Below are 14,201 nucleotides of genomic sequence, written 5' to 3' on the forward strand. Positions count from 1 at the left end.
CGCCTGTAGTCCCAGCTGCTCGGGAGGCTCAGGCAAGAGAATCGCTTAAGCCCAGGAGTTGGAGGTTGCTGTGAGCTGTATGATGCCATGGCACTCTACCAAGGGCCAAGAGGTGAAACTCTGTCTCTACAAAAAAAAAAAAAAGAAGAAATGAGTATAAGGGCGGTGCCTGTGGCTCAAAGGAGTAGGGCGCTGGCCCCATATACCAGAGGTGGCGGGTTCAAACCCAGCCCTGGCCAAAAAAAAAAAAAAAAAACTGCAAAAAAAAAAAAAAAAAAAAAAGAAATGAGTATAATTGTGATGGATGTGTTACTTAGTTCAATGTAAGCATTTCACATTGTACTTCGAAGTAGTATCCTGAACCCCATAAATGCATCAATGTACTAAGTTATGATTTAATAAAAAATAATAAAAAAATAAAAGAAAAGAAAATAATTCCTTGGCACCCCATCAAAATATCCTCTACATGTCCACCAATGGACACAACACTTGGTTTAATAATTATCCATTTATATTATCTCCCTCCCCAGACTGTGGGCATTTTGAGGGCTTTTCATAGAACTATTTTTTTTTTTTATAGAACTTATTGCTATCTGCAAGTTTGATTTAAATTCTTTGTGAATATATTTATTGTCAGAACTTTCCATGCCAGAGATCAAGAACTATATCTGTCTTTGGGGAGGCCGGAGATGAAGGAGGGAGAGAAACAGGGTGGATAGGAGTGAAGGAGGAATGAGGTAGGAAGGTTGGTCAACCTGCTTAGCCCGGGGCCTCCACCTGGCCAAGTCCTCTGGCCTGCAGAGGAAGAGCAGGTGACCCCTGCAGAGATGCTAGGAGCTGAATCACAGCAGGTGACAGGTGACAAAGCCTCTTTCTCTCCCTTCAGGGGCAGAAGGAGCCTCTTCTATGGATCAACACTAGCAGGCCTTCCACTACAGTGAGATTTGCAAACACCTGGACTCCTCCAAGTTCCTATCAGCTCTCTGGCCAGGGCATGTTTCTTCAAGGGAGCTGTGTAACCAGGCACTGTGGGGCTCTGGGGAGAAGGAGAGATAAAAACAGTCCCCTAGAATGGGAATAGACATAGTTGGCAAATCAAGATGTCAACCAGCCACCTGACCCAGGTCTCCCCTGGCCCCCACCCCAACCTTGCCAGATGTTGCTCTGAGAAGCCCTTCTCCCCTATGCTGGGTCACTCGTCACTCGATAGTCATTGGCACCACTGTTCATGCTGATAACCAGGATGTACCTGCCATATACCGAGGACTTGCTATGTACCAGGCCCTGTGCAGATTTTCTCTACCTAATCATTACAGCAACCCCACAAGTAGAGATATTGGTCGTTATTATTATTATTGTTGTTATTATTTTGAGACAGAGTCTCACTTTGTTGCCCTGGGTAGAGTGCCATGGCATCATAGCTCACCGCGATCACCAACTCTTGGGCTCAAGTGATCCTCTTGCCTCAGCCTCCTGAGTTATTGGGGACTGCAGGTGCCGCCACAACTCCTGGCTATTTTTAGAGACAGGTCTCACTTTGTTCATGCTGGTTTGGAACGCGTTAGCTCAAGCATCCACCCTCCTTGGCCTTCCAGAGTGCTAGGTCTACAGGCATGAGCCACTGGCCCAGCTTATTCTTCATTTACAGGTGAGTTAACCGAACCTCAGACAAGGTCAACAACTCACGCCAGGTCAGCCTTTGGGAACACGGTGGTTGCAGCCGCCCTAAGACACCTGCAGAGGGCGCCCTCGCTTCGCAGAACTGCCCAGGGCTCCCTTATAGACGTTGCCAATCTGCTGGTGGAAAGGGCTTATCTAAACTCTCTTCCCTCATCCCACACAAACCCCACCATATAATTAGACTTCTCAAAATATTCTCTTCGAGTGGGATGGGGACAATGATATGCTATAGGCTTCTCCAATTTCAAGAGCAGCCTCTGTGGAACTCCCGGAGCAAAAAGTCATGAGCCGCCCCCACTCCAGATGGGGCTGCGTTTTATACAGCTGAAGTCAGCTCAGCTGCTGCTGGGACTTAGCAAGTGGCCCCCGGGCTTTTGAGGACTGTCATGCTGCTGGTCCCTATAGCAGCACACACACGCGCATACATCTGGAGCTCACCCACCTGGCTAACCTCTGCCGCATTCGGGTGGACCTGCCACATCACCAGCATACTCTCTAATTAGCAGTTAATTTGGTCCTTTGGATGCCTGTGGGTGTGTGCTTTGTAAACAGTGTAGCGGCTGCAATAAAAATTCCTTCCCAGCTGAATGTGGATTTCGAGCACTCTCTATCAGAGACAGAGTCAGCCACGCAAATGAAATGCAAAAAGGAATAGTGGTAAATGTTAATATGTAGTGACTAGATGTCGGCCGACTAAAGCAAAACAGGTTAGAGAGATACAGAATATTAAAGGCATTTGACCTTTTAGGGAGGCAGGGACGTGGAATGGTTAACTGTGCAGGCCTTTGGGGGCTCATACCGTGTTATATCAGCCATTTACTCTGTGACCTGGGCAAGGAACTTAACCTCTCTGTGCTTTAGTTTCCTGTTGTAAAAATGGGGGGAAAATCAGAGTCATCTCCCAGGGAGGAGGATGAAATGAATTAGTATCTGTGAAGAGCTATCAATCTTCAACCGGCCATGGGAGGCCCAGCTGGGGAACAGGATGGAGAACTGTGCGTTATTAGGGAGAAGAGATTATGCTAATCAGGTTGGGAAGACTTTAGCATGAATAAAATGCAAAGGATTTGGGGCAGCTTTAAAAAATTATTTAAAAATACTGTACACGTGTAATTAAATTCTCACGATGTAAAACTTTCAAGCTATATAGATAAAGCTTAAATCCTCTCGGTCACACTTCTCTTCCCAGAGGTGATTGCTGTTGTCGGTTTCATGCATGGGACTGCTTCCAGGTCATTTTCTTTGCCTGTAAATACATATGTGTGTTTCTACAGAGATGCATGGCTTTGCTGGCTGTTCTTCTTTAAAAAAAAATATACAAAGAGTAACATACATGTTCTGCAACCTGCCACTTTTTCATCAAGTGTCGTATCTTGGAGATCTTTCCATGTTAGCACATACAGATCTATCTCCTTTATCTTATGTGCTGCAAAATATTTAAATGTAGGGAGGTACCATAGTGTGATCATTACTAAACAGTTTCTTAAAAATGTTTTTCCTATTAGCTTAATAGCAATAAAGAGGCCGGACGCAGTGGCTCCCACCTGTAATCCTAGCAGTCTGGGAGGCTGAGGAAGGTGGATTTCTTGAGCTCAGGAGTTCGAGACCAGCCTGAGCAAGAAAGAGACTGTCTCTACTAAAAATAGAAAAACTTGCTGAGGTGGGGTGTGGTGGCTTATGCCTGTAATCCTAGCATTCTGCGAGGCTGAGGTGGGTGGATTGCTCGAGCTCAGGAGTTTGAGACCAGCCTGAGTAAGAGTGAGATCCTGTCTCTAAAAATAGTTGTCGTGGGTGCCTGTAGTCCCAGCTACTCAGGAGGTTGAGGCAAGAGAATCATTTGAGCCCAGGAGTTTGAGGTTGCTGTGAGCTATGACGCCATGACACTCTACCAAGGGTGACAAAGTGAGACTCTGTCTCAAAAAGAAAGGAAGGAAGGAAAGAAGGAAGGAAGGAAAAAAGAAAGGAAGGAAGGAAGGGAAAGGAAAGGAAAAGAAAACTAGCTGGGTATTATGGAGGGCTCCTGTAGTGCCAGCTACTGGAGAGGCTGACTATGGTCACAATTTCTCAAACAAACATTTTACACACTTGAACCTCTGTGTGTCTCTACCCAGCCTGGCAGTCCCTCTTCCCCTCTCTGCCCATTGATTCCTACATTCATTTGGCAGTCACTTTTCTTAGCCCAAGGCCATCCTTGGTCACTCTTCCATCAGGGAAGATGTGTGTGTGTGTGTATATGGCCATAGCTTTTTGTACCTTATTCATTCCTCCAGTCAGCAAATACTTACCAAGTGCCTCCTGCATCAGTGGCCTCTCTGCTCTCCTGTCTGTCTCCCTGACTCAGCTGTCAGCACCTTGAGGGATGACATCATGTCTCATGCAGAGAGATTTCCAGGGAGACAGACATCCCAGTGTGGTTCTGAATTCACCTGTTGTCCTGGTAGAATTATTTGTAGGTCCCCTTGAGCTCTCAACTTTGTCCTGGTTTAGATGAAAAATTATAAGAACACTCTAGTTTTATGCACTGTTGATGCTTAGCAAATGTTGATGGAAAAAAGAATGACTGGATGGGTGGCTGAAGATAATTTGCCTTTCCTGATTTAGAGATACTGTCTTCCTCTGAGCAGACGACCAGAGAGCACATTCTGAGCTAGGTAGAGGTCATTTCATTACCTGCTTTATTGTTTGGAGGAGTTTGTAGAAATCCTATAAGCTCCAGACATCTTGCTTGAAGGTTGAGGGGTTTTCTTGTTGATAAGAATCTAATAGGACACCTCGCAAGTGAAAATATGGCTTGTGCAAAGATAACATTTGTGATGAAAAGGATGACAGCTCGCTGAACTTGGATTAGAAAGCTGTTTCTGAGATGGTAGTCAAGAGCAGGAGCTCAGTGGATGGGCTTTGGAGTTAGATCACCTGGGTGTGAATCCTGGTTGTTTTATTATGTGTAACCTTGAGCAGGTTGCTTCATCTCTCTGGGCCTCAGTTTCCTCATCCCTGAGGTGGGGATAGTAGCTTTGTTTCATACATTAGATGAGACAGTGAGTGTAAATACTAGGGTGAACAATACAAAATCACCTGTCCTTGAACATTTTGACTTTCAAAGTGACATTTCATGTCGTTCAGCCTGGCAGGCATTATAATCGATGTTTAAGAAATGGCTGGTTGGGTGGCGCCTGTGGCTCAAGGAGTAGGGCGCCGGTCCCATATGCCGGAGGTGGCGGGTTCAAACCCAGCCCTGGCCAAAAAACCACAAAAAAAAAAAAAAAAAAGAAATGGCTGGCTGATTTTTCCGTTTCCATTGCCTCACTGAACAGATGTTTCATTCTTTCATTCAAAACACATTTGCTGAACGCTCAGTGCCAGGAATTGCCATGAGGAGGAAAACAAAGCATGTCTTTTAGAGGTTGACTGTATCTCTACACTTTGGTAGGATGTGAATGGAGCCTTCGCAAGCTGGTCAGGGACTGTGAGAGCTGTCTTGGGGTGTAACCAGGACCGGGAGAAAGTGAACCTTGGCTTATAGAGGGAAGGTGAGGGGCTAAAGCAAAGGCTGGTTTGATCTGCACCTGGCAGTTTGCCTAGAGACTATCCAGAGAAGACCTCTGCTTTCTCAAAGAGCAGGGCTGAAAAAGAGCCTGGCTGGCCAGGGGAGACAGGGCGAAGCCCTGGCCAAAAATCAGATGTCTCATGCCAGCCAGGTTTGAGAGAAGGCTGTGGAGCTGAGACTGCTGCTTGGACATGTCCTTTCTGTGTCTAGCTGGTGATGAGACACTACCCACTGCCATTTGGTGTCCCTCATATATTTAGTTACCAATAACTTAGCCATTAGACCTTCGGACCATGCCACTGGGGTGGGGATCCTGCTTACATCCCACTGGGGAGGCAGAATTCATCCCTGGATGCTTTTTGTTTCAAGGGGAAAGAGCCCCCACCCCTCTTCCACAGGCTTTTGGTGATGCCAAGGTGAGGCTCAGATCCCTTCTGGAATGAGGGCCACCTCTGCTTCTCTCACCCTACATTTTACATTAAAATGTAGAATCCATTTACATTCCCAGAATGGTGAGGGGAAAGAGAGCAGAGGTGAGAGAGTTGTATTATCCCTTTTCATGGGGCTGTGAGGGTTCTTATTAGGGGGCAGAGAGAATGTGGCCAGAGGCACTTCCCACGCAGAGAGAGAGGGGGGTCTTGTTAACATGGGAGCAGCCATGGTTTAGGAAGGGAATGCTCTGCAGGGGCAAAGGTCTACCCACCAGGGCCAGCAAGGGCCAATGTCTATTTTGCTTCTCTTTTCAGTATAATAATAATTTTTTAAAAATATGTTTTCTTTTTTTTTTCTTTTCTTTTTTTTTTAGAGACAGGGTCTTGCTATGTTGCCCAGGCTGGAGTGCTGTGGCTATTCACAGGCGTGATCCCACTGCTGATCAGTTTTGACCTGCTCTGTTTCTGATCTGGGCTGGTTCACCCCTCCTTAGTCAACCTGGTGGTCCCCCACACCTGGGAAGTCACCATATTGATGCTGAACTGAGTGCGGACCCCAGATTGGCAAAGAACACTACAGCCAGAACTCCTGGACTCAAGCGATCCTCCTGTCTTAGCCTCCTGAGTAGCTGGGACTACAGGCACATGCCACTGTGTAGGCTATAATAAACTTTATTAACTATGTGATTCAGAAAAGGTGGATGCTAGAGATTTAAGGAAGGTAACTATTTGCACAATTGGGGGCTCAGTCTGGCACAGAAGATTCTAGAACAATGCCTTCCACTATTGTAGCCACTTATGGCTATTGAGCACTTAAAGTGTGGCTATTCTGTATAGAGATATAATATGAGTATGAAATACACATCTGATTTCAAAAATGTATGATAAAAAAAGAATGTAAAATATCTCATTGAAATTTTGATTACACATTGAAATGATAACTTAGGTATATTGGGCTAAAGAAAATATATTGTTAAAATTAATTTTAGGCCGGGTAATCCTGTAATGCCTGTAATCCTAGCATTCTGGGAGGCTGAAGGCAGGAGGGTTGCTCCAGCTCAAGAGTTTGAGACCAGCTTGAGTTAGAGGGAGACCTTATCTCTACTAAAAATAGAAATAGGGGGCCAGGCATGGTGGCTCACACCTGTAATCCTAGCACTTGGGAGGCCAAGGCGTGAACTCCTGGGTTCCAGACCAGCCTGAGCCAGAGTGAGACCTCATCTCTAAAAATAGCCAGGCGTTGTGGCAGGTGCCTGCAGTCCCAGCTACTTGGGAGGCTGAGGCAATGGGATCACTTGAGCCCAAGAATTTGGGGTTGTTGTGAGCTAAAGATGCCACAGAACTCTCCCGAGGGTGACCAAGTAAGACTCTGTCTCAAAAAAAAAACCATAAAATACAAATAGAAACAAAACAAATTAGTTGGGCATTGTGGCAGGTGCCTGTAGTCCCAGCTACTGGGGAGACTGAACCAAGAGTTTGAGGTTGCTGTCAGCTATGGTCACACCATGGCACTCTACTCAGGGTGACAGCGTGAGACTCTATCTCAAGAAAAGATGAAACAAAACAAAACAAGATTATATACATGGCTTGTATTATATTTCTATTGGAAAGGGCTGTTTCAGAAGTCTCAGGGTGACCTTCAGCAGTTCCAGGCTATGAAAACATCATCAGAATGAATTTGTTTAGCAGCCAGTGTCCCTTTGGGAGTCACTGAAATAGATGGGTCAGGAAGCCTAGTAAAGATTGGCCTTGCTGTGGTTTGGGCCACATCAGTTGGATATAAAAGGGAAGAGGGATCTCAGTGGGCAGCCCCAGGGGTTAAGTAGTAAGAAAAGCAGTGATTTCCGTTTGGCGGTAGTGTCTTAAAGTAGCTACACAATGATGTCAGTCCAGAAGGCCAAGATGGAGCTGAGGAGTGAGAACGGTCCTAGGCATATGCCAAAGACTTGGAAGCAGCTTCTAGGCTTAGACACCAACCAGGTGGCTCCCCACTTTAGGGTCTCAGGAATTTGTTTGCAAAGACCTTGTTAGATCATGGCCATGTTCTATGGATTTTTGTACCATGGGTCAAATCACAACTACCCATGTGTCACAATTCCTATTGAAAGAACATGATATCACTTAGAGCAGTAGGCACTGTTGGTCGCCTGCCCGGACCCTTTTTTGGTTGTGTGAGCCCATTTCCCAGCTCCTGTCTGTGACTTTCTTCCTAACCATAGCGGTGACTTATTTTATTTTATTTTTTGAGACAGAGTTTCACTTTTACGCCCTTGGTAGGGTGCCTTGGCATCATAGGTCACAGCAACCTCAAACTCTTGGGCCCAAGCAATCCTATTGCCTCAGCCTCCTGAGTAGTTGGGACTATAAGCACCTGCCATGATACCTTGCTACTTTTAGATGAGATTTTGCTCTTGTTCAGGCTGGTTTTGAACTCCTGAGCTCAAGCAATCCACCTGCCTCAGTTTCCCAGAGTGCTAGGATTATGGGCGTGAGCCCACATGTCCAGTCTTGTTGCCTTCTTTAGATGGTTGGCTGTGGGCCACTGAGGCCTCCTTGCCCATTTGGATAGCCAGAGTCCCCAGAGCCAAGGACTGACTGGTATAGGTACACAAAGCCTCGATCTCCAGATGGAATGGCTCTGAGGTGCCATTTATGTTCCAGAGCTCTCCAGGGATCAGGTTCAGGCTTCACCTGAACCTGAGGCTTCACCTGTTTGGCTTCTTCCCCTTCCCTGTCCTGCTCCCCCAGTTACCATACTGGTTTCTCCTGGGGGCACTTTCTTAATAAATCACTTGTTCTCAAATGCTCATCTCAGGGTCTGCTTTTGGAGACCACCAGACAACAGACTCTGTTGTAGGTATTTATCTTGACCTTGGGTGGTGGCCAAGGTCACCCTAGTGAGTGTGTAGGGGATTCCAAATCCTTGAGATAACCTTGATGAGAGCCCAGAGCCTGAAGCGGGGGCAGATCAGAAGAGGACCCGTCTATGAAGCAGCAAAGAACATCACACCAACAGCCGCGTGACTTCCCCTCGGACCGTTTATTTTATTGCTCTTTAGTCAAGTTCTTCCCCATACATCTTTTGATCTCCGTCATGGGCTTTTTGCTAGAAAGTTGAAGCTGTGTTTTGCTTCTTGCCATCTGCACGACACCCACTGCCCTTTAACATAAAATATGTCAAAATAAAGATGGAAACCGGAACTCTGATGAGTTTTGTAACATAGAAGCGTGTTCTAGGCCTACTTTATAGACAGTGGGTGTGGGGAAGAGCAATGAGTCCACAGGGGTGTGTCCACACCACGGTCATCACACTGGGTAGGCAAATGAGATGGGAGTGGCCGTCTGAGTTCTGGGAGCTCCAGAAACATCAGAGAATTACTGACCTACCAATAGGAAGAGCTGTAGAAAAATCTATAAAGACACACTGTCTCCACACAGGGGGCACTCACTTCCCCTTAATGAAGACTAGAAAAAAAAGCCCATAAACCCACATTAACCAAAAACACACACACACGTGACAAACTCTAAGTCTCCAGATAAACACCCTCACATAGGCACTTGGTGTTTTCAGCTCTGGGGCTGGAGAGAAGATCTGAGGCTTTGGCCTCCTCCAAAGGCAGGAACACTGTCCCCAGAGTGGGGACAACAGCTTCTGAAGGTTTGGGGGACGGATCTGATAGGTGGCACTGGCCCAGTTAGATGAGAAGGAGGCCTGTCTAAAAAGACCTCCCCTCCCATTTTACCAAGACAGTGGCTGGCAGGAAGCTTTGTGCTCTGTGCATTTCCTGAATATAGTGGACTGGCATTTCCTAAGAGCACATCACTGAAAGGGCAGATGCTGGCTATTTAAATAAGGGCTTTGCATGTTGGGAACTGACTTATTGCATGGGGGAAAGAACCAGGTCCAATCTGCTACTAACCAATGTATTTACAGAGCCAAATCATGCCTGGTACTTAGTGGGTATGCAACAAATGTTTGTTGAAGGGCTGAATGAAAGACTTCAAAATGAAAATCCTATTCCTACCAGAATATAAATTTATAACTTTTTCATTGGTTCTTTTTAACCTTCAAAGTGGAATTATAATTTACTTATTCTTTTGGCCCTGAAGGAACTTTAAAAAATGGAAACTGAGTCTTTTCAGTTGGAGCCAGGGAACAAATCTTTGGCAAATGCACCGGTGAATTTCAATGGGATAATCAAACCATCTCTAAGGCCAGCAGCTGGCCCTGAACTGGCCATTGGGCCGGAAGGGTAGGCCAGGTCTTATGCGTGGGAGCTGATGTCTAGGGAGGAGGGGAAGGTTGTTTATTATGCCCTGACTTGAAGATTTGAATTTGGCTGCTGGTGAAGATGTTCTTGCCAAGCTGCCTGTACAGATGGCATCGGGAATAAGAAGAAAGTTGAGGCAATGGGAGGAGAGTGGTCAGGAATTGGCCAGGCAGGCTAGGGAAGGTGATATTGCTGGGGCATCCTTAAACACTGAACTCTCAGGCCACAAGGAGGCTGGTCTAGGGTGAAAGCTGCATGTCGGGAGACTGCATCTGGGAAAAACATGACAGGGAGTATCACGCCAATGAAAAAACTGCTCTGCCAAAATCTATTTCTAGGGAAGGTTCTAAGGCAAATTATTGGACCCTCAGGGAGTGGGGAGCCCTGGGCAGCGGTGTCCACACAGCAGAGAGAAAGCCAAAGGGTTTGGGAGAGAATGGTGAGGAATGAACACTTGGAAGCAGCCTTCTAGAACCCCATAGAAGGTGGATTTGAAATGACAATGCCAGTTCAAAGTGTGTCTGGCATCCCAGGGTCCCTTTCCAGGGGTTTTACCTTGGACGTTGGGGCATGGCTGCTGGAAGAACCTGGCAACCCTAGAATCTCCTTCCCTTCTCCCCACATTCAGTGTTAGACTAGAGACTAAGAATTCTTCGGGGAATGGTTTGGGTACATGGTTCGTTGTGTTTTGCTTTGTTTTTCGTGCCAGGGCTGTAGAGACACTGGCCCAGCTATTTTTAGGAAGGACAGTGCCTAGGCTCTCTGGGGATGGCTTTGGTGGACGCTGAGGCCCCCCTCAGGGAGGGCAAGGCACAGATTCTTCGAGTCCCACCCTACTTCCTCCCTGTGGGGCAGAAAGGTTCTGGGCGCAAGGGGTCTGGAGAGCTAGGGAGGGCCCCCTGCGGGTCACGGCACCATGTGCCACCACTTGAAGGTGAAGGGCTTCCTGCGCACGTTGGTGCCGCAGTGCACCTCCCCCATGAACTTGTGGTAGGCGGAGATGTCGTCGATGAAGGTGCAGTAGAGGCCCAGGGGCTCCAGCAGGGCCCGCACATGCGTCTCCAGGCAGCACACTTCCTCCACCTGAGGCCCGAATGGCTTGGGGATGCCCACGTGCTTGTCCAGAACGATCATGTTCACCTGTCGGAGGTATCACAGCGGTAATAGCTTCTGTTTAGTGAGTACTACATGCCTGGCTGTGTTCCAAGCTTGCTGAACTCTCACAACAACCCTGTGAAGTATGAATTATGATTATCCCCTCTTCACAGATAAGGAAACTGAGGCACAGAGGCAGGTTAGCCGCTCATAAATGGCAGAAGTGGAAAAGCAGGCCATCTGCCTCTGTACGTGTGTGCGCAAAAGCATGCACACGGGTACGTACGTGTGTGCGCAAAAGGCTAGGTATGCCTGCACCAGTGTGTACCTGTGTATATGTATGTGCACACACATGGGTTTGTGTGCATGCATTTTTTTGTTTAATTCATTCATTCATTAATTTATTTGAGACAGAGTCTCAAGCTGTCGCCCTTGGTAGAGTGCCGTGGAATCACTGTAGCTCACAGCAACCTCCAACTCTTGGGCTCAAGTGATCCTCTTGCCTCAGTTTTTCTATTTTAGTAGAGACGGGGTCTTGCTCTTGTCCAGGCTGGTCTTGAACTCATGAGCTCAGGCAATCCACCCACCTTGGCCTCCCAGAGTGCTAGGATTACAGGCACGAACCAATACGCTCGGCTGTGTGCATGCATTTGTGTGTACATGTTTATATATGCGTGTACACATGTATGTATATGTTTTTCTGTGTGTGTGTTGTTCTAACCTCTCTTTCATCGAAGACTCCCCTCTATGTAATGACAATCCCTCCTATACATAAAGGACTTCTGTCCTTTTGCAGAGCACTTTCCTGCCTGTTAAGGAGAAGGATTCCCATTATCTCAGTGAGGCAGCTAGGATAAGCACATCGGCCTCAGAGGAAGAAGCGGGGTCCAGGGAGGGCAAGCTCCTGGGGTGAGGCCACACTGCTTAGCCAGCACTGGGACCTGAGCCTCCCAATTGGAAAGCCTCAGCCAAGGGGTCCTTCTGGATCCAGCTGCCCCCTACTTGGTGTGGGGTAAGGGTGAGGATCGGGAGGCCTCACCATATTTGGGAAGAAGGCTCTAGCCTGGCGGTGTTCGTCCATCTTGAACAAAGCAGGCAGGTCAATGATGTCCTGCTCAGTCAGTCCCAGTTCCTTCTTGAGAATGTCACGGTTCCAGTCCAGGCAGCGCTGGGTGGGGGAAAGGAGGGATAGCTAGTGGGTTAGGGGACACACACCTGCCATGTTGTCAACCCCACTCCTGTCTGCGGCATCGGGCCAGGGCTCCGGCACACCAGGGAGACTCCCAGCATTCAGCTGGCACCTCTGCCATTGCTCCTGGGCCCCCTCCGCTGGGGTTGGGGCAGCAGAGATAACAATAACTAGATGAAGGAAGGTCTCAGAAATAACAGCAGCAGCTGTCATATACAGAGCACTGACTCCAGCCAAAGCCTGTGCTCCGTGCTCCCCACACAGCATCTCAGCGACTCCTCAGGCTGCCCCATGGGTGAGAAAAGCCGATAAGCTGATAAGCCTGAGGGCTTGGCACTGATCTAAGCACTTCGCACAGATTACTTATTTAAGCTTCAGCCCTGTGACGTAGACACTATTATTATTCCCTCTTTCGAGACCAGGGAACCAAAGACAGCCTTTGTGAGATGCCCACAGTCCTACTGTGAAAAGTGGAGGAAGGCCACAATCTGACCTCAGATCATTCCAAGAAAATGATCATGGAGGGAACAGTTATAAAAAAGTCAACTTCCAAATAGCCAGCAAGGAATTCTGTGAACTTTGGTGGGCCTTGCATTGTATCCATCCCACCCCCCTTCCCCTATGGGGGTCCCCCCACATCCACGTGAAAGCTAACTAGTGGGCTTTCTTCCCTCAGTCTCCTTGTCCCAGTGATTGGCTCAGGGATGGGCAGTGACCCAGGAATAATCCAATCAACATACAGAATTCCTGTGGCCACAATTGGTTCAGATCGGCCCAATCATTGAAATGCAGGCTCTTGGTCAATCATTGGGGTACATATAAGATCTTTCTCTTTGTTGATAGTGTGCTGGGTAGGGGTAAGGACTTAAATTGTTGTAGCCATGAGGATACAAGCAGAGCCCAAGGAATGCAGAGAAATGGAGTTAGAGCCCTGATCAACCTGTGCCTGAAATCCACACCACTGCTGGACTTTCCACTTACATGGAGCCAATCATGCCTTTGTGTGTAAGCCAGATTGAGGTGAATTTCATTCTTTTTAATTTTTTTAAACTTGGTCTTTTAAAGTATACCCATACAAATACCTGGAGACTTAATTCATAAAAATGTGCCTGGTTTCTACTCCTGGATTCAATCATTGAGGCGTAGGGACTCGGAAACAGGGATCCACGCACAGAGAGGAAACCTCAGGGATCTGTTAGCTCCCCAAACTAATTAAGGTGAATTCAGGGCATATGTTCACATAAGCATTTTTCTAGAGAGCAAATTGGTAGCTTTCATCGTCTTTCAAAGGGATGTGCTTTTCCCAAACATCACGGGCTCTAGTCTAACAGAGATCTTGGCTCTGTGGCCCTGCCTGGTAAGCCTTCCTGCTCAGTCTCCTGTTTGCTTCTAGTCTCTGCTGATCTGCACATCCTGCCTTTGTCCCTCTTTTGCCTTCCAGCTTTAGCCCAGGAGCAAAGCAAGGACCCTTCCTTGTGCTGATATGCTCAGGGTCAGGAACCCCTAAGCCCTTGGCCATTCTCCACAGAAGCTCCGTGCTCTGAGCATGTGAGCGTGTGAGCCTCATCCCTCCCAGGGGCCCTCTGGCCCAGCAGCCCCAGCCCTACCCAGAGCCCTGTCCTGCCCCCACCTGGAAGTACTGGTTCTCCTGCACGAAGCTCTCATTGGACAGAATCTTGTTGATGGTGATTCGCTTGCTGCTCATTCCACCCAAGCCTGTGGTGGGTCAGAGAGGTGGTCAGTTTTGGATACCCAGGCCAGTTGCTCCCCGTGCCAAGGGCCCCCAGATCCTAGGCTAATGGCTGGACTGGACTGGGGCAGATGAGGGAGATGGGGCTGGGGCTAGGCCAGGGCACAGGAGGCCAGCTCCTGGGGAAATCCTTCACAGGGCAGCACACACACACACGCTGTTCTCCAGGGTCAGCCATGTCATCTGAGCCAGTGACGAGGCAGTGGCCGCCTTGCTTGCTCTCTGCCCAGTTGTGGGG

General features: G+C 47.8%; 1 protein-coding gene across 1 annotated transcript in view; it reads right to left on the minus strand.

Moving 5' to 3' along the window:
* Positions 1-8,679: 8,679 nt before the first annotated feature.
* PADI2 (peptidyl arginine deiminase 2) overlaps positions 8,680-14,201 on the minus strand; it is a 47,760-nt gene continuing 42,238 nt past the window's right edge. Inside the window, exons 14-16 of the mRNA XM_053576926.1 lie at positions 13,844-13,929; positions 12,064-12,192; positions 8,680-11,069 (exon numbers count right to left, since the gene is read on the minus strand). Of these exons, the coding sequence (XP_053432901.1) occupies positions 10,836-11,069; positions 12,064-12,192; positions 13,844-13,929 (449 nt within the window). The 3' untranslated portion in view covers positions 8,680-10,835. The remainder of the gene's footprint in view (positions 11,070-12,063; positions 12,193-13,843; positions 13,930-14,201) is intronic.

Source organism: Nycticebus coucang, chromosome 22, assembly GCF_027406575.1.
Source record: "Nycticebus coucang isolate mNycCou1 chromosome 22, mNycCou1.pri, whole genome shotgun sequence".
In the NCBI taxonomy this organism is placed as follows: domain Eukaryota; kingdom Metazoa; phylum Chordata; class Mammalia; order Primates; family Lorisidae; genus Nycticebus; species Nycticebus coucang.